Source organism: Cottoperca gobio, chromosome 9 (genome assembly GCF_900634415.1).
Source record: "Cottoperca gobio chromosome 9, fCotGob3.1, whole genome shotgun sequence".
In the NCBI taxonomy this organism is placed as follows: domain Eukaryota; kingdom Metazoa; phylum Chordata; class Actinopteri; order Perciformes; family Bovichtidae; genus Cottoperca; species Cottoperca gobio.
Window position 1 is genome coordinate 27,503,677 of NC_041363.1, and position 23,509 is coordinate 27,527,185.

The 23,509-nt window shown below is 42.4% G+C and overlaps 1 protein-coding gene across 4 annotated transcripts in view; it reads right to left on the reverse strand.

Moving 5' to 3' along the window:
* apba1a (amyloid beta (A4) precursor protein-binding, family A, member 1a) overlaps window positions 1-22,587 on the reverse strand; it is a 45,561-nt gene extending 22,974 nt beyond the window's left edge. For 2 of the 4 annotated variants that reach the window (XM_029440537.1, XM_029440534.1), the window contains exons 1-3: window positions 22,458-22,587; window positions 6,715-6,778; window positions 2,642-4,338 (exon numbers count right to left, since the gene is read on the reverse strand). In XM_029440537.1, the coding sequence (XP_029296397.1) occupies window positions 2,642-4,234 (1,593 nt within the window). In that variant the 5' untranslated portion in view covers window positions 4,235-4,338; window positions 6,715-6,778; window positions 22,458-22,587. Of the gene's footprint in view, window positions 1-2,641; window positions 4,339-6,714; window positions 6,779-10,828; window positions 10,889-22,213; window positions 22,290-22,457 lie in introns of those variants that run through there. The other 2 variants (XM_029440535.1, XM_029440536.1) reach the window with 2 other exon arrangements.
* Between the last annotated feature and the right edge of the window lie 922 nt (window positions 22,588-23,509).

The window sequence follows — 23,509 nt, forward strand, 5'->3', positions numbered from 1 at the left end:
ACCTGTTCCTGAATCAGTCACGTGGTACGGCAGGTTCGTGAGTGTTACGGCCACAGCCTTAGTTATCTGCGGGGGAGTACTTTGTGGATGCATGCACCTTGTGTCCCTATTTAGGTATGCAGATTTGGATATGTGACCCCGCCCGCTTGATTGGCTGCGACACCTCCTCCTCCCACCTTGATGAAGACCGGCTGTGAATGGGGTGCACCTGTTCCGGCTCTCCAATCCGAGGCACACGGGAGAGACCGGTTTTCACCCAGAGTTTGTTTTGTTAGTTTATTTATACCTTATTTGCTCTTGTGTTAAGAGCCCTCCTTTTGTTCTTTGTGGTGTCGTTAAAAGCAATTGTTTGTCAAATTGTCCACCATATTTAATAAATATATCTTATTTTGCCATCAACATCTGGTCATATGTTACTCCCTTTTCCCTCGCCGAGCCGGGGTCAACACAAGCCTCGATACGCACGTCACAAATCTTCCGCGATTACTCGACACTGAAGGACACACCACTAGTATTTTTGTTAAAACCTCGTCTGGTGTACTGCATTTGGGTCCTCACCTTTTCCCCACCGTGACAATGCTGACAAATAATCTGTAAATGACATGTAATGGAAGAGCACTGCTAAATGCAGTGCATGGTGACAATTAAATCTAATTAAACAGAACCCGGGAAGCCGCCTTCTTGAATGTAGCGCACCATAGCTTGCTATGCTAACAGCAGTGCTCCCAGTTTTATGCTAAGGTCACAGTGAAATTAAAGATGCATTTTCCAAACCCTCATTCTGTGCTTGTGTTACACTCTTATCTCTTGTCAGATATTAAATTAGAAAATAAAAATGTTCAGTGTTTTTACATCATACTGCCTCTTTTCTCTTCATGTAAAACTGTCAAATGTTTTTGAGTCATCTTGAACTGAGGGGTGTATACATACATTCATCCAATCAAATGTGATTTGGGGCGACTAGTTAGTCCTGCCATATAAAACCCCTCTTGAGCATTAGCTTGTGTGTATTAGCGAATAGAGCTCAGATACTGAGTAACCAGGCTGTGTCTGCCTACCTCCTAACTACCTGATGTCCGTGAGCTTTGTTCCTTTCATTTGGATGCAAGGCACCTGCTCCAAAAACCTCTACTACTGGGTCCATACACTCTAAATTCATCAATACCATCAGTTAATAAAAAAGCCAACATGTATATTATGTAAACATGCATGTTATCCTGTATATATTTGAGTTGTAGTCGTTTGTCATTTATTGTATTCTAAGTTTTAGAGTAATATAGTGTATTCCTTATATTGTGTTCTGTATTCTACAGCTATATATCTCACTTTTCTTTTGGGGAATAAATATGACTAAATAAAATGATACGGCTGGCATAAAAACAAATAAAGTGCATAAACTCACCATTACGCTGAATTAGTGGGAGCCCTGAGCTTGTGTCTCTGCAACGAGCCAGAGCATTAGATTTCCCCACCATAAGAACTTCCCTAATCACACTTATCCCAAAACCAAATAAAGACCCCACACACTGCTCCAACTACCGCCCTATATCATTAACTACAGACGTTAAAATCATAAGACTGGAATCTTGTACTCCGAGATCAGACTGGCTTCATCAAAGGGAGTCAGTCCTTAGAAAACATGCAAAGATTATTCAACACAATTCCTTGATACAAAACCTAACCGGATAGAGAAATGAATCAGCATTCTGTAACACTTGACGCAGAAAAGGTGTTTGACAGGGTAGGACGGCCCTTTCTCTTCACCTCCTTAAACCACTTTGACCCCGGCTTCATAAACTGGATTAAGACACTATATAACAAACCATCAGCATCTGTAATCACCAATGAAAAAAATATCTCAACCATTCAACCTAAACAGATGCACCAGGCAAGGATGGCCAATATCACCATTACCTTGTGCACTTTTCATTAAGCCACTCGCCTCAGCTATAAGACAAAATGAAAGCAATGTCAGAAGGTGATTTTCATAGTCTATTTTTGCTGTGAACCGCACAGGCACGCAGAAAAAACAAACAACACCTCAAATCTCTAAAAGAGACGCAGCTGCTCACGTGTTGCTGCTCTAACCTGTTGATATCTTGTACTGTTAACATGGACGCCTGAAATAAAAGTGGTTTCTGTGACGCACACCCGCTGCTCACACAGGCAGTGTGGCCTGAGCGTCAGTATCTACACAGGCTGTGTTATATATAACCACACACTCGCACAATCAGTCATTACGCATATAATATGGAAGAAAACAGACTTAAAGCCTTAAAAGGCCATTTAGGGTCAATGATTGAACAACTTGGCTGCAACACTTCCTGCCTGTTTTGTGTTTCTGTCTAATGACAATGTGCTGCCCTCTGTGTCTTTGCATTCACACTGAGCAACATGAGATACATTGTGTAACTCATGCTGTTGATGATATAAATGTTTCTGCTCTCTGATGGCTTTAAATAGTAAGTAGACTCTAATATGTCTTACCACTGTGATAACTCCAGAGGTAAGGGAGAAAAAAGTTGTTTTGTCATTTTGATGACTTGACCATTTTAAAAAAGTGAAGAAAACCAAAACAATAATTTGCAAACAGTTGACTAACAGAACAGATATGTTATCTAATACAATTTGATCTACTCACATCCCCCTCCAGCGATGCCAGTAGGTCACACTCTGCAGTGGGGCTCAGGTCCTGCCTCATTACCCAAATGGGCTCCTTGGGCTCATCAGGTGTGTATGGAGATCTCACTGTTCTGGTCTTCACCTCCTCTATTGCCTCCTTTATGTCCTTGATGGCCAGGGAGATGGCGTCCCTCTTCTCCTGACTGTTCTTCACTGCTACCGGCTCCTCTGAAGGACTTGCAGCTTCTTTTATGTCTGGCCCTGGGTTGGCAGCTTTGTGGTTTTCGTCAGAGTCGGTTTGGGACTCAGCTTGGGCGTTTTCTTCTCCCTGCTGTAACTCATTTTCTTCATCTATGGTGTCTTCCATAGCACGATGAAGACTCTGAGAGCTTAGGCTTTCTTTGACCTCAGCCACAATGCTGTCAATGTCCTCCTCCTGGTCGCAACTGTCGGCGCGTGGGTATGGTGCAAACTCAGCCTCCTTCTCTGGGCTGTCTGACTCGCCATCTGAGCGTTCGTCGTAGTGGCGCAGACGGGAGCCCACTGCTTCCTGCTGATGGTAGTCTCCTCCTCCCGCCCGACCCTCCAACAGCTGAAAGCCAGCCCGCCTCTGTTGGAGTGACTCTATGTCTTCAGCCCCGTCTGCAGCAGATGAAACTAATGCGGGAGCATCGCAGATTTCCTCGTAAACATGCTCAGAGAGTGAGTAAATGTCATATGGCTCGGAATAGGCTTCGTCCGCATGAACAGCGTCTAAACTGTCCAAGCTCTGACCGGCCAACACGTCGGCCCTTCCACTGGAGTGGCTGAGGGGCTCAGAGCAGACGTAGTTGGAGTAGCCAGCATTCAGCATCTCCTCTGCTTCATCCTGTATCTGGGGGCTTTGGATATCAGGCATGGGTTCACATGGCAATGGCGGGGGCTGAGGAGGATAGTTAGGATCTGGATGGAGATGTTGCTGTTCAGCCTCGGCACTCTCAGAGTATCCCTCTGCCTCTGGCCGTAGCTGGACGTCGTAGTTCCCCGCATCGTCCTCTGCCTGTGGCTGCCCCTCAGGCTCCAGAGACATCATCACCAGACCATCGTCCCCCTCAGCCCGGTCCGTATGGGTGTGGAACCCGCTCTCTGTGCTTGCTGAGCGGGCAAGCACTGAATCGTCCCTCTCTCGTTCATCTTCCTGGGTCATCTCTGCGCGGTGCTGCTTCTCCTGTTGTTGTGCTCTCTCAGCCTCTCTCTGCTGCCTCTGTCTGTGCCTCTGCTGCTGGGCTCTGATCCGGGCATCGCTGTCCCCCTGTCGGCGATAGCGTGTCACTGCGGGTCGGGGAATGGGCTGGGGCTGCTGGGGCTGCTGAGGCTGCTGAGGCTGCTGGGGCTGAGGAGACTGAGCTCCATGTTGCAGCTCCATGTCTTGCTCCTCCTGTGGCCTGCTCTGCTGTGGCACCCTCGCTCTGCTCCCAGAACTTCCTCCAGCAGGAGCTTCAACGCGTCTGTAGCGCTTTTCCTGGTTGCTGTGGTTACGGGACCGGCTGTTGTGGTTGTTGTGGCGATGGCGAAGAGGGGCATTGGTCTCCTCCATAACCTCCTGGCCAAGCTCTGTCTCCTGGGGGTTCATGGCTGAGTGGTTCTGGTTGGTTGAAGTGTGTCAGTAAAAGGTTTTAGGAGTCCGTCATCAGCAGGCACGTCTATGAGGTCAAGGCAAAGGATGCTGGGAAGAGCCTAAAATTGGTAGACAGAAAATGAGAACATGTGAGTGAGAAGGGGACAACAATGAGTGAAATTTATTTTTCTCTGGTCACACAAGAATCAGAGACATAAATTGGGGCTTTCTAGCAAAATAGGTAGTGCTGGATGTTTAGTGACATGGTGAGCTAACCATTCACACTCTAGCCTGCCATATATTGTATGTTCCATTGACTTTTGTCTCATAACTGCCTGTTTATACTCAAAAAACACAATACTGTAGCTCTCACAAGAAACTAAAATGACTTGTAACTTCTCATGCTTTGGCTGGAATAGATTCGATAGCAGCGGTAAAGTGAGCAGACTAAGAGTCTAAAGCACAAACAGTGACCTCTAGAGGTTGCAATGTTCATTACACTCCACATGATGAATGGGTTGAATGGAATGAACCACTGTTGACACTGTCAACAAAAATCATGACACTCACTTTGTGTTCACAAGCAACATTACAATGACAATAACATGGTCATTATAAAAATTTAAATGATCAAAAGAATGATATATATATGACACAATCCATTCATTATTAAATCTATCAACCTGACAAGTGAAGAAACAAAGAAACACCTACAGTATTACCATTTCCTGCTAATCTTAATTTAGAGTCAATACAAGGTGTTAGGATCACTAGGAACACACAGGTGGTGGTTTCAATGTAATAACCATAAATCAGGGCTGGAAAATTCAAAGGCTTTATGTGTCTATGTATTTTGTAACATCATAATAAGCTTATTACATTGTCTAAAATGCTAAAACACAGCCATGCTGTCTTGGTAGTGTGAGAATTAGGCTGGATGAATAATTTGCTTTTCTATAATTAGATATTCTTTTGTATCTTATATCAGAGGTAATAATAAGCTACGGGTGATGTTCAGGTCAATGGAAACACTTTTCACCCAGAACCCAGCAGTTGAAAATGCAGAGAACTAGGTCATCGGAGAAGGACCAAGGACACACAGAGACCGTGGGTTAGTACTATTAAAGTACATAAAAATAGGTAGTCGGACATTTTCCTGCCCAGATTCATTAATACAGACACTATCATCTGTTTTTGAAAGACTGACTTGCAGTCAATGATTAATTTAAAGTAATATTTATATGCAGTAAAAACTGCATTAATAGATGTTTTTTGGGTGCAGTGAAACGAGCTGTAAACATATTACCAACATTCACTGTTTTGTTCTCCAGCAACTCCTGAGAAAGATCTGTCTCTTTAGCAGCTAAATGCTCCACTATGTTCACCAGCTGGTCTCTAACTTGTGTGAAGCACGTTTTGTACGATTTTCACTCTGAGATTGCAATATTTAGCTCTTATTTTCCATTACTCTTAGCATTGAGAATCCTCTGTTCTCCCTTTGTAAGAGAGATGAGATGAGCAGAGTTCTACCTTGCTTTTATGTATTCACACTGACTTCAATTAAACCATTTGTACCTATGTGGAGGTCAGTCCTTGCCTCCTTCATTTAATGGTCCCTCAGGGATACCCTGCAGAGGTTTTGACCATTAGTAGAGCTATAGAGCAACGTTTCTATTGGTTTGGTGTGTTCATGGGCACGTACACGACACTCGTGTTCATAGTGCACACACACAAACATGCACATGGCACAGTACACATTCCTGCCAATGGAAAGTGGCATTTATGTAACTATATCTTACATCAAACTATCATTCTACCGGACGCACTGGTATTAATAAAAAATTGTATTGCTGAAACTCCCTCTCGCTAACTACAACCTTACACATGATCATTTATAGATTAGAAGAACACATTTTCATGAAGGGAAAATATTTCTAATGAATCATGAATTATCTTCTTTTGTTAATCAGTCTTACAGTTTACACAGATCCATTATTTTTAACTAGATGGTAAATCGGAAAACAAATACAATCTATATACAAAAAAACTTGAGTATTGAGCTGGTGCTGCTTGTCTGTCCACTTCAGTATGAAAGTGAAGTGATGTGATCAGCTGCAGCATCGTCTGGTTAAACTTCAGTGAAGGTTGGTCTGGTGTATCCTCGCTCATGTCTTTGGTAAATTAGAATGCCATTCATAAAAGCAAAGGAGGGAAAAAGTCTGAAGAGCTCGAACTCCAGCAACAGCTGTTGTAAGAAGAACAACTTTGTTGTAGACCAACACGTTTCAGCCTCTGGCTTTCATCAGGGTCATCATGAAACAAAATAAAACTCCACATCTAACAAATTGTTAGTTTTAGAGAACATACTTCACCTTTTGGTACGAAAAGCTCATACAAGTCTCACAAAGTCACAGGTGAACTAAGCTGTAACAAAGAGCACTATATCATTTATGTTAAATTATCAGAACATGTAAGTTTGTCTGGCACACACTTACCTTATGTTATCAGGTGTACATTGACAGCAGTAGATTCTGGGATGTTTTTCTTCACAAGTCCAACCTGGAACAGAGAGGAGCAGCAGAATTACAACCGCAGTGCAGTTTAGACAATTATCTATTAAATCTAATGTTTCGGTCAATATAAATCCTCAGACTCTCGCTAATTAATCAGAGCTCAACATTCAATTCTAGACATAGCTAAAAAGAGAGGCCTATAAAGAAGATGCCAGTTTTGTTCATCACACATACACACACAGTTGGCTTCTGATTTAGGAGTCTTCTTTATTTCCTGTGTTTTTTGATGACAACTTTAAGGTCTTTTGCATTTAATGTTATTATCTACTGTCAGGAAATAATATTGTGCTCTGTCAAAATATCCCACGATGTTTGTTTGTACATTCTATTTCATGCTAATTAAGTTAGCATGTTAACAAGCCTAGCTAGTTTTGCTGATGCAGAAATGCATGAAACCCTAGAGTCTGAAAGTGTTAGGTCATAAGGTCAATGAAATCAAAAGGGTTAATCTGTCAGAAACAGAGCTGCGGGAGCATGCGGCCAATGTGCAGTGATTTTGGCATATTAGTCATGTGATGTGCTTGTTTGGTCAATTTGACCTATAAAAGTAGAATAAAACTGAAAGCAGCAGGAAGTCAGTCAGCTCAGCCAGAGAAGCACTCTCATGCTCCCTAACCTGGTAAGCATCTTTTACTGGAATGAAAGTTCTCTTAATACATCCATTATTTATCATCTTGGAAACATAATTGTGTTGTTTACAATCTTCCAATTAGATGTTGAAATTATACAATAAAGGTGGGCTGACTGGCCAACTTTAACACCCAACAGGTAACCTTCCTGGAACACTCTCTAAAGGCTCCTGTTTGGTCATATTTTTTACAACGTAAAGAACGTTCTAGAAACATCTGCATAAAGTTAGATTTGTAAAACTATAACATAACCTCCAGGGAATGTTGCCTGAAGGATATCCATAGGTTATTGTATAAATATTATATATAATATTACAATATTAATAGAGGTGTCTGTACACATATGTGGTATGGTAATTAGATACAGGTAATTAATGTGAAACCCTGTTGGGTGATGTTTATTTTGTCATTTCACATTGTGATTTGTAACGTTGTGTCCTAACAATGATCCTCTTTGACAGAGCACCATCACGTGGTGACATGTATTTAACTCAGCAGTGAACAGACAGAGTCCATGTGACTGTACCAGACAGTGGTGATGTTCAGCAGATGGAGGCATTATCACATCGCTATGCTTCCTCTTCCTCACTCTCACTCTCAGAGCACAGACTGCTGCAGGACTGCTGGTTTTCATGGAAACCACTGGGTAATTGCTCTCTGTGGGAGGGCAGATGAGGAGGTGACCTCTCCGGGGGGTAGCAGTGTTCTCCCACCTCCACCACCGTGGCTGTAACTCCCTGGCCTTTACCATCTGCTACTACAAAACTGCTGATGGAGAGTCAAGGTGAAAGAAGATCACTATCTGAATTATTGTAATGGTACATCTCCTGTTTATGTTGATTTTATGCAGCTTTGGTGCCATGAAGTTATTATAGTGATATTTTCTAATTTGTCTTTTATATTCTGCTGAGAGTTCATTGCTGTGTGGTGTTTAATGACTCAGTCTTTGGAGTTTTTTTTTCCCCATATGGTGTGCCATTTCTGACTAAACACTCTTTTTAAATGTTTCTCTTTTGTTAATGCGACTAAATGATTATAGCCTGCAAAGGAAATGAAACCTCACGCATCAACATTCTCTTCAATTTCTCTTCATCTTAAAAACAAAAAGAAAATCCAATTTTAGTTTCTTTGCAGTCGACAAACACTTTGTGGATTGTGAAAACGAGATGTTCTCTTACCTAAGAGAATACCAACATTAATGAACATTGGTAAATCCCAGAAATCATGGGTACTAACAAAATTAGAATTTTGGATATGAACTAAAATAAGAAGAAATGTGTTGTTATATCGTTTCCTGAATAAAGGCCACTTTCTCTTAAATATCTGAGTGAATGAAGTAAAAGCTTCATGCCCCCTAAGAGAATAGCTGACCTACATTGTGACAATGCCAGTTCATTTTCTGAATTCCATCATATGAAACCTCACCATCACTCGATGTCAAATAACTGCCACTGATTCCACCAATTTTCTAATTTCTCTCTATCAAGTCATGTGTTAATGATCCAAATGTTCCACAAAAAAACAGAACTCTTAGCTCAGTCCATGAAGCACAAATAATTCAATGAACGAGGAGAATACCAGGCTATATGTTGTTACTCACGTAGCCAGCTATGTCCGTGAGACAAACACCTTCTGAGAACTTAATGCTCATCACTACACATTCAATTGTTAAAGTAGTCAGATTGTAAGTGAAGAGAAATTGCTAAACATAAAGAATTATAAACAATGTCTAGGCATAATCACAGAGAGTGAGCCTCAGAACTGAGCCAAGCCAAACAGTAGAGAGCAAGGACCTAGCCAATCAAGTCAAAGTCAAAGATACTGGAGGGGTCACTGTGAGGAGTAGAGTAGAGTCCAAGCTTAACCTGTTTGGGGACATCCTATACCTGGAATGCAAAGACAGGTTCAAGGAAGTCACCACCAAACAGAGGACTGTTCCATGAGGGAAGGGAAAAAGAGAAAAGGAGATCGGCCAGTTGTTGCAAAGGCGACAAGAACTCTGCAAGAACTTGAGGAAGGCAACTAGGGCAGAGAAAGATGGCCTTAAAGCACTGTGGGAGGAGGTCAGACGAAGTCTAGCCAGCCATCGCAGAGCTGAGTGCATCCGTAAGCGCAGGAAACAGAAGGAAAAGGAAAGAGCCAACTTCTTCAAGGACCCTTTCAAGCATGCCAGACAGCTGCTGGAGGAGAAAAAGAGTGGAAAGCTGGAAGTCAACAGGGAGCACCTAGAACAGCATGTCAGGGGACAGTACAGTAATCCAACATCCCATTAGGAACACTGGGGTATCTGCCTCGACCTAACCTGTCAACATCAGAGTTCAGCATTGTGCTCCCCAAGCTCAGCAGGTCAGGCATGGTGTGAAAAGGGCAAGGGCTTCATCAGCACCAGGCCCCAACAGAGTTCCCTTACACACTCTATAAGTACTGCCCCATGGTGCTAGAAGTGCTATGGTATCTCATGATAAATTCAAAAAAGCAACAATTCCCATCTGAGTGGCAAAGAGCAGTAGCAGTCTTCATCCCCATGGAAGTAAACTCTAAAGACATCCGCCAATTTAGAAGCATCGCCCTGATAAATGTAGAAGGAAAGATCTTCATCTTAGTTCTGGCAAGAAGGATGACCAGCTACCTGATTGAATGGCTATATTGACACCAACTGCCAGCTGGCCACTGAGTGCAGGGAGGCTGACTAGAGGACCAACATCTAACCAGCGAAGGTTGGATGCCTTGCCGTGAGGCTGTCAACCTCTCAGCTGCTGAGGAATGCAGGAGTGACCGGAGGAAAGCAGAAGAAGGCAATAAAAGAACTGGCATTGGAGGCGGAGTAGGGCAGCTTCCGACTGTGGCTGAGGACAAGGACAAATGTTGGGGAAAGAACACCTAACCCAGACGTCAGTTGCAGGTGTGGCAGGTATACGTTCTTGTCACTGCTCCGCTACCAGGAGACGTTCCAGGATTAAAAGGAGCAAAGCTTTGAGGAATGGTGGTTCCTGACGACCCTGCAGCTGGCCCTATGAGCACTGGAGGAGGTGGGACAGGCAGTAATGCCCAGCAGGTTATACCAGATACCTGTACACTTATTGTCTGTGTGTGTCTGTGTGTGTGTGTGTGTGTGTGTGTGTGTGTGTGTGTGTGTGTGTGTGTGTGTGTGTGTGTGTTTGTCTATCCGCCCAGTGCTTGGGCTGTGCCTCATCTCTGCTTATAGTGCAGGTTGCCAGATACAGTCACGGATTTATGATTTATGGTTTTTGGTTTTGGTGTCCGTACCAAACCTGGCAACCTCACTGTGACAACAAGGCTCAGGAAGATCACGGTCAGTGTGCTATTGTCCAACAAGAAATAGTTACAGCACATAACTTCTCAGGCCACACTCTAATTTGTTTTCTTACTGGTCTAATCAGTCTCACCCGGGATCTGTATGCAGGTATGCAGAGATGTGGTCTGAGGAGCCAAGGTGGGGGCAGGGGGTGCCTCATATGCCTTCTTTGAGCTGGTAAAGGCCTTATCCAGAGTGTTGTTTCCTGTAGTTGCAAAGTTTATTTGTTGGTAAAACTTTGGCAGGACTGTCTTTAAAGTTGGCATTGTGGAAATCTTCCAATACAATAAGAAATGCTCATCAAGGTGGGCTCTTTGCCGCTCAGTGATTGTGTTGTGCAGTTCATTCAAAAGCTTCTTTTGCATTTGCACCAAGGGGTGCATGTAAACTCCTTCAGCAGATTGTATGCTCGGCATTTCAAAACCATAAACTCCACTAATGCTGTAAAGTGCTTATACACAACTACAAAATGCTGACACCATGCTTTGTTGATATAGACACAGGCCACCTCAGGGTCTTACCAGGGACACAGCAGTCTCTCATGTCATTCCGTTTAGTCCTCTGTAGTGTCAGATAATCCAGTTGTTTATCCATTGAGCATATATTCGCCAGCAGGATAGACAGTACAGCTGGTCGCTGGGGGCTAGCCTTTAGCCTAGCCTGGATACCATTCCATGCATTTTTCTTTTGGGTTGGCACAGCAGCCCAAGTGACTTTAGCTCTTTGAGAAACTGGAATGGACATTTTTCACTATTTTCTGACATTTTATAGACCAAACGATTAACACAGGATGTCTGCCCCCTCCACAATGCCATGAACCTATCAGGCCAAACTCCGACAGGATGTGGCCCAGTTCTGGCCAGACTCAAAAGTGACAGTAATGGAAGGATCGGTGACAAAGAAAGAGAACAATTTATGGTCACTTGATCCCCACTATAACTTAAAATGAATTATTTCCCTACAGTTCCGGAGACAGGGATGCAACAAACATTTACATCAGACCATACCTGTCAACCCTCCCGTTTTTCGCGGGATTATCCCGTATTTTCAATTTTAAAAAGTGTACAGTGGCCTCCGATAGAGCAGGTGGCAGTATTATGTTTAACATGAGCTGAAAAACATTATCCGCCAAAAAACACACAGAAGAAGAAGAAAACAGGAAGAATAACACAGAAGAAGACGAAAAGAGACGAATGAGAGTCACAGTGAACGGGAGATAGATGGAGACGCAGCTGTACCTGCCAAACAAGTTTTACTTTATGTAAGTACTTGGCCAAAGGAGAGGAGACCTTTCCTTATTTATTAAAAGCAGTGTCGGGCAAACTCATGCTTTTTGTAAAGTGTGCCATTCAGATGTTAGCTTTGCACACGACGGAAAAAGCGATGTTCGCCAGCATGAACAATCGTCCAAGCACAAGCACGTCCAAGAGGCACAAAACATCCACTGTCAATGACTTCATTTGTGACAAGAACTGTGTCGGAGATAAACCAAGTGACCAAAGCTGAGGGAAAGATGTCGATGCTTTGCGGCAAAAATAATGTAGCCTTCAGCTTCTGCGTTGATTTCAGTCGCAGTGTCGCGGACATGTTTCCCGACTCTGCCATCGCAAGGAAGTCCTCGTCGGGGAAAACAAAAGCCACACAACTCATCCATCATCAAATAAATTGATGATATTAACTAATAAATATAATACATACATTTTATAAACATCTCTGTACAAGTAATACATACTTTAAATAAACATGTATTTCCTGAATGTATATACCGTCCCTTATGTGTTTACGTTTACATTACATGAGTAAAATATGGGCGGAGTCCGCCAAAACATTTCCCTTATTTTGAAATTCCAATGTTGACAGGTATGCATCAGACCATAGATCTTAGCCTATAAAGGGACTGATTACGATTTAGACACAATGTGTCATGCTAATGTGACATGTTAATCAGGTAAATGTGTGACTCAACAGGAACGACACCTTTACTTCTCTGTCGATGGGACCAACAGGAGTGTGTGAAATGTGGCAATCTCAAAGAAGATATCGATGGAATGTGTCTGAGCACTCTATAGTTTTTTGAGGGAATCCTTTTTTATTTCTGTTAATTCTCGTTCATGTATTCACAGACATATCCATATTCATCCATAAAATTCTATAGTTTGAGTGTAACCTCGCCTGATACGTTTAAAGGTAAACATAAACTAAAAGGAGCAAACCCTGAATTGTCTCTTACTCCTTTTTCTCTTATCGTTCTTGCACTCTCTCTTCTTTTGCTTTTTTGTCTCCATTTAACCCTACATCCAAACTTCTCTGGACTTTTACCATCTCTCTTGAGTTTTTCTCTTTTTGAAGCAATCAATTAACGTGCCTGGAGCTCAATCGGATCCACCGAGCTCTAGCGCTTAAGAATTTCCTAAGACTTTGCAACTGCTCCAGCCTGTTCTACCCCTGTGTTCCGCAAGGCAGGAACTTAAACTTAAAAATATCTTTATTTTTCATGCTCTGAAACTAATTTGGAGTTAAAGTAACCGACAGCCGCCAACCCCCTGCACAGTGGGTCGTGAAACACAGAGTCCATCAGCATCCCAGAGAGAGTTTCAGCTCAAGCCGAGCTGCATCGCAGGTTCCGGAACGCTCCAGTAAGCCAGATCCAACGCCTCCATGGCCTCCTCTGCCATCTGGCCTTCAATCGAGTAGGTCAAACTTTACATTTCTGTATTCTGGGTCTATTGCTTCATCAGATATTAGATTATAAATTATAGGGGTAGAGTCTCCCAACTAATACTGTCGTGTAGTCTTTCTGCTGTGGAGTGTAAATCATTCTACTGGTCCATTTTCAGGACTTTGCCAACTACCTAATTTACTGTACATTGTTAATTGTGTAACCTGAAAGCTATACATTCAACATTCATTACTGTCATTCATTTTACACTTGTTATACTTGATATGCTTATCCAGTAGTTTGTATATCTTTAGTAGTCAATAAATTCTTCTTTTTCAAAAGAACCCGATTACGTGCTTTTGTGCGTTTGAAGTATTTACACCTCTGGTCACCGAGTGAACTCTGTGATCATTTCAGATTTTGAGACTGAGAATGACAATAAATGTATTGTTATATTGTATACCTCAGCCTTAGTACAACAACAGTGTTTATTTAAAAAAAAAAGTTTAACTTAGCTGGGCATTGATATTGTACTATAAGAAGTATAAATTATAAGTCTGAACTGTCTCTCATCACTAGTGTCTCCATCCATCCATCCATCCATCCATCCATCCATCCATCCATCCATCGTCTACCGCTTATCCGGGGTCGGGTTGCGGGGGCAGCAGCTCCAGTAAGGAACCCCAAACTTCCCTTCTCCAGGCCACATCCGCCAGCTCCGACTGGGGGATCCCGAGGCGTTCCCAGTGAGGAGATATAATCTCTCTACCGAGTCCTGGGTCTTCCCCGGGGTCTCCTCCCAGCTGGACCGTGAGAGCAGCGAGTCTCTCACGGATGGCTGAGCTTCTCACCCTATCTCTAAGGGAGACGCCACTCGTCTGAGAAAACCCATTTCAGCCCATTACTAGTGTCTGACATTATTTAACAGCCTTTAAAGTGGTGCGGGGGGTGGTAGAGAGTCTTTTATTAGGTTCTGACTTGAGGAACTAATTAGGAGTTGGCCAACAAAAACACAGCAGCCAAGAATAGGCCGGAGCACATGGACCCTTATTTTATCTAGATCATTTTTATTTTATGCGCTGGTGCTGTGTCTCCTCCATTTATCTTATAATGCATTAGCAGCAGAGCTGAAGCAGGCTGCTGGGGTACTGAGGAAATAGCTTTGCTGGAAATACTGTAGATGTTAAGGAGGATATCGGAGCGGAAACAATCATGTGATGTTTGTGCTGATTGTCATGAACTTGGACAAAATGTAATTAGTGATAACTGCCACAGAGAAGATGCTCTGTGAAAAGGTGCTCGGAGAAACTTCACTGATTGAAATGTTTGCACTTCTGTAAATAAATGATAAGAATGGGAGTGGCACTAGAATGCAGGAGCCTTTCTATATGATGGCTAGCGGAATGGTTTTGGCCAGCAGAAACTTTATCTTCTTCCATTTAAGGCTAAAGACGACATACTGTACTATTGTCAAAATCCTTCATTGGGGACGAATCATGTTTTCCTTTGTCCTGCTAATGAATTGGCGCACATACTAAATGATGTAGCACACTACAAAATGCAACAGGATTTAGGCCACACCTTTTAAGCCCACATCCCCATCCAGCCCTCTGTGCCGGAGCCCCAACGGGAGTCACCAGTGCAGAAAGAAGGCACAGAGCCCTTAATGGCTTCCCACAAACAAGTCCAATTGTGTTACTGAAAACCGTACAACCAAGCCAGAGATATACCAATGCCAGGAAATGAAAACCAGCAGTCAGAACAGACCATGTTTAAATATCTCACACAGACCCAGCACACAACACATTATACCCTCTGCATCACCCAGCAGCTCAATCAACCTCATTTTATCAGTGACTTGGGTAGAAGCATTGGAAGTGGCCACCAGAGTGATGAGATATTGACACAAATGGGCTGCTTTTATTTCCAGTTTGCATTTACGCAAGTCAAAGAAATGTATCTGTATTTAATGCTGAAGTCTGGCAAGAAGTGATAGCAAAGATGAATTATGCTGCACACACATTTGAGTTGTTGAGAATGCTTTTGTACAGTGGAAGATTTATAATTTGGGGGCCTGAGGCAAACCCAGGTATGGGGCTTCCTACAGGTTTCCATTAAAGGCTTACAGTCCTGCCTGTGCTGCCATCTAGTGGCTGCTGCTTGCTGTTATGTCCTGCCATATTGCAGTTGAGTGTGGTAACATGTAGAGGTCACGTCGACCACACCCAACTGTGATGATGGGTGTGGCAAGAAGAACAAAATGTAACCTCTCTATGGAGGTCAGTGCAGCAGGGATTTTCCACTACACAGGATTCAGTTACTTCTTACAAAATTAAATCAAAGATGCCCGAGTAGCCAGTGATCAGAAATACATTAGCATAATATCATCCTAGCTAATAGCTAGATTTGAGTTTATCATCGGCATCTTTGCAGCCAGAAAAATCTAAATTTGTAGCAAAGACATGCAAGTGAATCTGAGCAGGCTGGAACCACCACAGTTGAGTGAGACAAGCAAGCGAACACACCCTCCACACGCAACTCAAATTCATTCAATATATTTTTTATTATGCCATCTTCTGTGCAGCCAATATGCACTAGATTAGTGAGAAGAAAAGAGATAAGCTATGGAGACACGGGCTAACACACTCAGCCGTGATGGGACTGACTCAGCTCTCAATAGACTTTCTAACATTGTCGACCTGACAAACAGACTCATTATTTCTCAATAGTAGAGTCTTCAACTATTGTCAATGTGCCCGTTTGTGTTTTTTACAAATCCTAATTTATTAAGACATATTAATTCATCAAAAGACATTGTAGATACCAGCATTATATATTGCTGAATGGACCTATCATACTGTATATAGTTGCAGTTAATATAATTCCCTGATATAACCGATGGCTGCATTTGATTTAAGTTGCATCTGATTTAATAAAACATGAGGCCAGCCATAAAACATTCAAACTGTAAAATAGGGGGGAGGCATCTGATTCTCCCAACAGCATTTTTCAAGGAGAAATGCAATAGGCTGTATGGAGATGGATGAAGTTCCTGCACATATTTCAGCTTCACCTCTGTTCCACTATAATTTAGTTTTCAATATATTTTGGCATAAAAAATTCACATGTGCTCACTTTAAGTTTGACCTCCATATGAAGTGATTTACATCATCTGGATTAACTGTTGGCTTGTTAATATGTACGATGCGTATCCAGTTCTCAACAATTACTTCCTCAAGTAAGAATTAGGTTGTGATAAATTAAAATGATCCTTTAAATCTCTCTACTCACTTGACGCTCACCGCTCTGTCACAGTGCTTACAGGCGGCTCTGGCTCAGGAGGTAAAGTGGTCGGACACCATTCAGAGGATCAGTGGTTCAATCCCTTGCAGACCACATGTTGCACTGATAACAAGATACTGCTAAATTGCTCCGGGAGTGTCAATGTTTATCAAAATTATCCTTTAAATCTACAGCACCTCGTATGGCTTCCTGTGTGTGAATAGGTGAATGCTGACATATGATGGAAAAGCGCCATTTAAATGCAGTCCAATTACCATTTAACACAGACAGACTGATCTTTGAAAACACCAAGCCAGGAGAAAAGAGTCCTGAGACCATGTTTCAATTTATAGTATATCCGGAGTAGAAACAATACCGTATAATATAGGCTGGCTGACTGCAGTGAAAGAAAATATATGCTAACTTATAAATGTTCTCCTGCATACCACTGGTCGATGGTCTAGCCAGTGGTTGCATTAGACTTTCTCGTTGTCCGTCATTTTGACGGATAGGGTCGTGAAATTTCCATCTGCAAAAACAGCAGTCACATCAGAACCCTGCAAACATTGTGCCAAATATGAACAATGCAATTATACAGAAGGAGTTGTTGTGCCTTTGTCTGAAAAACACAACTTGTCATGGCCGTATTGATTTGGTTCTGAAGGCTTAACCCGCGACTGAATCAGCAGCACCTCAGCCAAAGTTCTAAAGTCAGGAAATATTTCTCCCAGGGAAGTAATAGTAAAGACTCTGAACGTGAGATTTTATTTACCGATCTTTTAAATACTGTCTTTATCGGGAATAATCTGAGGGTCGCCGAGATCGCTAAGTGGCTGATGGTTTGTCGTCATGGTTCAGAGGCACATGCTGAGAGCGGTATGCTACCCGTGTTCTACCGACATACACCATTTCCACTTGAAAGTAGTATTCCATAGTCAAAATGTCACACCAGAAACGTCCCCTGATGAATATTTCTTATAAATTAATATGTGCGTTCTTTAATAAAGGATTGTATAACGTTAAGTCCCTCCCGTCTCACACCACAGCCAGTCTCACTAATCGATAACTAAACAATACTTGTATTATGTTGGTATGTTTAACAGCAGAACACAATCACACATTACATAAACGTAGCGGAACATTAACCAGGCATACATGTGACATAGTATTCATTATTCACCATAAATACTTTAAATGAGTACTTGCTGCTATCATTGTGGAATTAGCCGTTTTGAACACTGGCATATCACTAAATTTATGTTATTGATTAGTCAGAATTGCTACGGTGGCTAGGCTAACAACATCCATGTTAGACTAGAGACTATGTTGCGCAACTTTGTAAATTAAAACGCATCAGGGGACGTTACTGGTGGGACAGTTGCATACCACTTTCAAGCACCACCTGTTGTTAGGAAGAGGTATATGCCGGTGGAACACCAGCAGCATACCACTGCAGGTATCGGCATATGCCGTTAAACCATAGCGACATACCATCAGCCACTTTCTAATCTCGGCACTACTGTTCCTGCGGCATGTTACGATAGATCGCCCTCAGTCAGTGTTCTGATTCGTCAAAATGACGGACAGTCTTAATTTTTTTGTCATTCTTTACAAAAATCCATCAATGCCGGAAAATATCCGGTTAACGCGACCCCTGATTCTAGCATCCATCCAACTCAAGTCTTTTCCACTGCTCGGTGATGAAGTCTAAATGAACAACTCGTCTAACCGGGCTGCATCTTGAATCCATCGCAAAATCAAAACACCTTTGATCACTACAAAAAAATGTCCTCTCAGTGTGTTTCAGCCGCTACACTGACAGCTTACAATGACTGTGATTTTAAACTATTTGCCTCAGGCTGCTCAAGGAAGCATAAATTTACATCATCAAATGGATTTAGCCTGTTACCATTTCCTCATGTATTTGTCTAACCTGAGTGTAGTCCTACTGAGGCTAGAGAATTAGATGGCCTCTCAGGGGATGATACACAAAACAGCAGGAGCTTTCCCCAACAAATAAAGATGCTATTTGCCGGTGGCATGTCTGCCAAGATGTCCACTTATTTTATCCTCCTTTTGTCTAAGCAGGTGGCTGACAGCCGGCTGCCACAGCCACTGTCCACTTACACAGACACGAAGGGCCTGAGACAAACAGGCTGAAATTAAAGCTAGTGGGCAGCAGTGAAGGTGTCTGCCTGTTGCTGACCAACAAGGAATCCAACATTGTAGCAATATATCGTATATCACAACTGGTTAATGATCCAACAACAGTATGGATCATTAATCTGCTAGGGTGCCGCACGGCAAAAACCTTCAAATGTAGACTGTCTGAAGAGGTACGCCTGTACAGACATCTGTATGACCAGTCCTTGTGAGACCCCATGGACAGTCAAATGGCTTTACATTTATGTAAAGAGACGCCCACCGCACTAGGAAAGGAAGAGCCATTTTGTCAGAGGGAGTGGAAGAACATAAGAGATCACTTTGTCAAAGAGTCAAGCATTGGCTTCCAGTAGCCATCTAATGGTAGGAGAAATGGAGAAGAAGTAGCAGACATAATGAAAGTGACAGTGATGTCAGGGCTCATTACCAAAGATGTGGAAACTGTTATCAGAAAGGTCAAATGTCTGTAATATGGAAGTAGTTTGGTGATGAAGTTCAGACAAAGACAAACAAAGAGTGGAAAACTCTGTTATCATATCAGCTGGAAAGATACAGAACCAACCCAGATACAGCCAGGATCACAGGTCGCCTGCCTGACACTGATGTTTTTCATTTAGTGTACGCTGAACAAATAAGTATTGCACGTGGAAAATGAAAAATAAATGTGATCTTTATTAGAAGTAAGGATTTTTTTAACTGATTGCATCAGCTTTGTTGAGCTATTGATCCAATCCTTTGTGTGACATCAGCTGTCATAGGTGTTTTTACTTGCGAAGCTTTCACGCACATGAAGTCAACGACTTGCAGCCGCCCTCAACTCTCCAACTCTCCTCCCCGCTGAGTTAAATGGTATCCACGCATTATAACGTTATCATGATGTGTACAAATGTATAATTTAGTTTTTGCCGAGAAACTTGAATAAATCCAGTTGTTTGAAGGAGATGTTTTCACAACAATATAAAATAGATATTAGAGAGAATTCAAATGATTAGGAAATAAATTACCTAATCATTTGAATTGTGTGTTCTTATGCAAATAACCAATATTGAAATAAAGTAAAAGGATAACAGTAAGAATGTTTTGAAGGTTTACACTGACCAAATAAAATAGGAGATTTCTACTCATAATTACTTCTTGCACGTCTCGAGGTATGAGGCTACGCGTTGTGCCTAACAACACTTGTAAAATTACTGTAACTTGCGGCATGTGGTGGATAATTGCCTCATTTTATGTCGGGGTTCTCCAATTCTGTACCATGATGAGAGTGACTCAAGACAATACAATCTGTTGAGAGAGACAAACTTGACACTTTGTTCCTGGCTGCTGCTTTTACACACTGATTGAAGACAAGAGCAACTATTTTGTCTTACACATTACCAGCATCAGGCTTTCATGTCAGTTTGTAGATCATCATTGTATCATAAGATTTTCTTTTTGCTTACTTACTATGTAACTTGTTTCAGTTTATATGAAGATGTGATGTGTAGTTCAACACCTGGAGAACTACACCGACTGACTGTCACCTGACAGCTTAATATTATTAACAAGTTGATCGAAGGTCGAGCTTGGCAGGCTTCACTGGTCCTATTCCAGGAGCAGAACTGAGAATTCCTAATCTCTAGAACCAGGACTGAGAGTCCCTAACCTCCAGGATTGGAACTGAGGGTCCTTAACCTCAAGGATTGAAACTGAGGGTCCTTAACCTCCAGGACCAGAACTGAGAGTCCCTAACCTCCAGGACCAGAACTGAGAGCCCCTAACCTGCAGGATTGGAACTGAGAGTCCCTAACCTCCAGGACCAGAACTGAGAGCCCCTAACCTGCAGGATTGGAACTGAGAGTCCCTAACCTCCAGGACCAGAACTGAGAGTCCCTAACCTCCAGGACCAGAACTGAGAGTCCCTCACCTCCAGGACCAGAACTGAGAGTCCCTGACCTCCAGGACCAGAACTGAGAGTCCCTAACCTCCAGGACCAGAACTGAGAGTCCCTGACCTCCAGGACCAGAACTGAGAGTCCCTGACCTCCAGGATAACTGAGTCCTTTTTTATGTATGCATGTCTGGCTAAAAATTAAGCTGGCTCACAAGATTTATTAAAACAATCACTATGGGCTCTTCAGAATGAACCTTGTGTGTGCTTAATATGTCACTAGAAGCCTGACAGTCCAACAAGGGGTGATGCGGCACCCAGTATGTTACAGTGGGAACATCCTCCATGCCCTGCAGCCCATGCAGCAGTCCTTCGCCAATACCAGTATCCAGTCCTGGGTGAGCAGATTTCAGCAGCACGTCACACACCATCGAAGTCCCGTGATGAGTCCAGCCATGACAACTGAGGCAGCAAGCCTTGAGGCTGCACCAGCAGAACGGCGCTTTCCCTCGGCTCCCGGGAGGCGTCCTGCCGCCAATAGATAATCCATTTCTGATGGCATTGTTCCCTCAGACGGACAAACAAGTAGAAAATGATAAAATGGGTCTACTTGGGCAGCTGTTAATATACCCACTCAAGTAAAGTATATGTGTGGGAAACACTGGGTGACAGAGAAAGAAAGGGACTGAATATAGCGAAAAATTCACAACAAAATTCATAATTGAATATTGTTCGGTTATCGTGGACACATTAGGAACATTTTCGTGGCCAACCACTATCTTGTTGAATGATAATTTCATCATATCTCCCAAGTCTACTGCTAATATCACTCTGTGTGTTCAAATGCTGGTGATGCTTAATCTTCAACACCACTGCTAACAACACACCCATAGCTTGTAAGCTAGCACTTTTTTAGCCTACTTTGTTTCTTTTTTTCCCTGCTGGGGCTAAGCCTACCAGCTACTGTCAATCAAACTCACATACTGCCACGCCCCTCGAGCTGCTGAGAGGCAAAGCATCTTCCCCCAAACCTTTTTTCTTCCTTTTAATAAAAAAAACAAAAAATACATCTAAAGAAAAACTGTTGACAATTTTTGATGCAAAAAGAGGGATGACTAAATGTGATTTCAGTTTGACTTTAAGGCAGAATATGTGCTTTCCAGGACATACAACCAGTTTTTTCCTGTTGCATGAGGTGCAGCAGCCCAGACAGACTGCACAACCAGTAACCTGCAGCATTTCTGTCAACAACAACACAGCCACACATACAGGCTGCCTCTGCAGAACATATGTCTGATTGTGGCTTCTGCATCACATGGAAGCCAAGCTGAGGTTCTGGTTTGACAGAAACAGAACCCAGGGAGCATCAAGAAAAGACTCCACCAGGCCACAGTGTTGACTGGATGGTGGTTTGCCCTGCTGGGACTCTGCACCTGCCAACAACAGGGCCTCTATGGACCGTTTCACTCGCATCAAGCCAGGGGCACAAAGCCTCGTACATACCAACCAGTGTTGCGTTTCCTTCCATCTGAATCCCTGTATGGCGTTTCCTCTGAAACGTGCCGTTATCTTTTCCTGTAGCCACTCCTCGAACAGTCAACAAACCGAGCGGCGACAATACACCGTCCGCACAGTGAACAACACAGCCGCTGCAGAGCTGCTCTGTATCCCCGAGTTGTGTTGTAGGTGTCGGCTAACACTGGGCACTATCTGAGCCGAACGAGAGGCGAACGAGAGGCGAACTCACCTGCGTTCAGCAGCGATGTTGCTGCAGGCTGGAGGTCCGCTCCGCCACCGCCACACCATCCTCCATCTTCCCTGTAGCGGCTGCTGTGTATGTGTGTGTGTGTGAGTGTGTGTGTGTGTGTGTGTGTGTGTTCCCCAGCCTCCCAGCCCCTCCCCTCCTTCCTCCCTCCCACCGCAACGTCACATCATCATAGGGCACAACAAACAGCCTGTCCACTGTGTGACTGTTTAAGACTAGAGCCGTTTGCAGCACTTTTAATTCGTTGTCAGGGTTAGGGAAGCTTCACAGATATGGAGATATGATTCAAAAATACATGAATCAGATGAGGAAATGATCCTGTAAAACCAGAGAGATAATTATATGAAAATAATCTCATTGAAATATTTATTAGGCTTTATTTCACTTTTGTATTGTTCCCACATACTGTTCAATTATTTTGTATGTTGCGTATATATATACACAACATACAAAATAATTGAACAGTCTCCCCCCTTCAGGTGGTCGACACAGGGGTTCAAGTATGTAGGAGCAACCCTGGACAACAATTCAAAGAATATATATTTATATATATTATATTTATATATATATATATATCACACAGATAAGTCAGTCCCTGTAGCGAGAATATATATAGTATAATATATCAGGCTATATCATTCAGATATATATATATATATATATATATATATATATATATATATAAAATATACACTATTTATGATATACTGTATTTGTACTGTATATATATATATTATATAATATATAATGTATATTTCAATTATATTATATATTATAACTTTGCAGATAAGTCTGAATGATATAGCCTAATATATTATACTATATATATTCTCGCCACAGGGACTGACTTATCTGTGTGATATAGATTCAAGATTCAAGATATTTATTGTCATATGCACAGATAACAGACAAATACTGTACAATGAAAAATTTACTTTACTAATCCTCCAACAGAAAAAATGTAAAATTAGAACTAAAAGCAAGAGATATACACAATATAAAAATAAATAAAGAGGTAAAAGGTATTGCACATA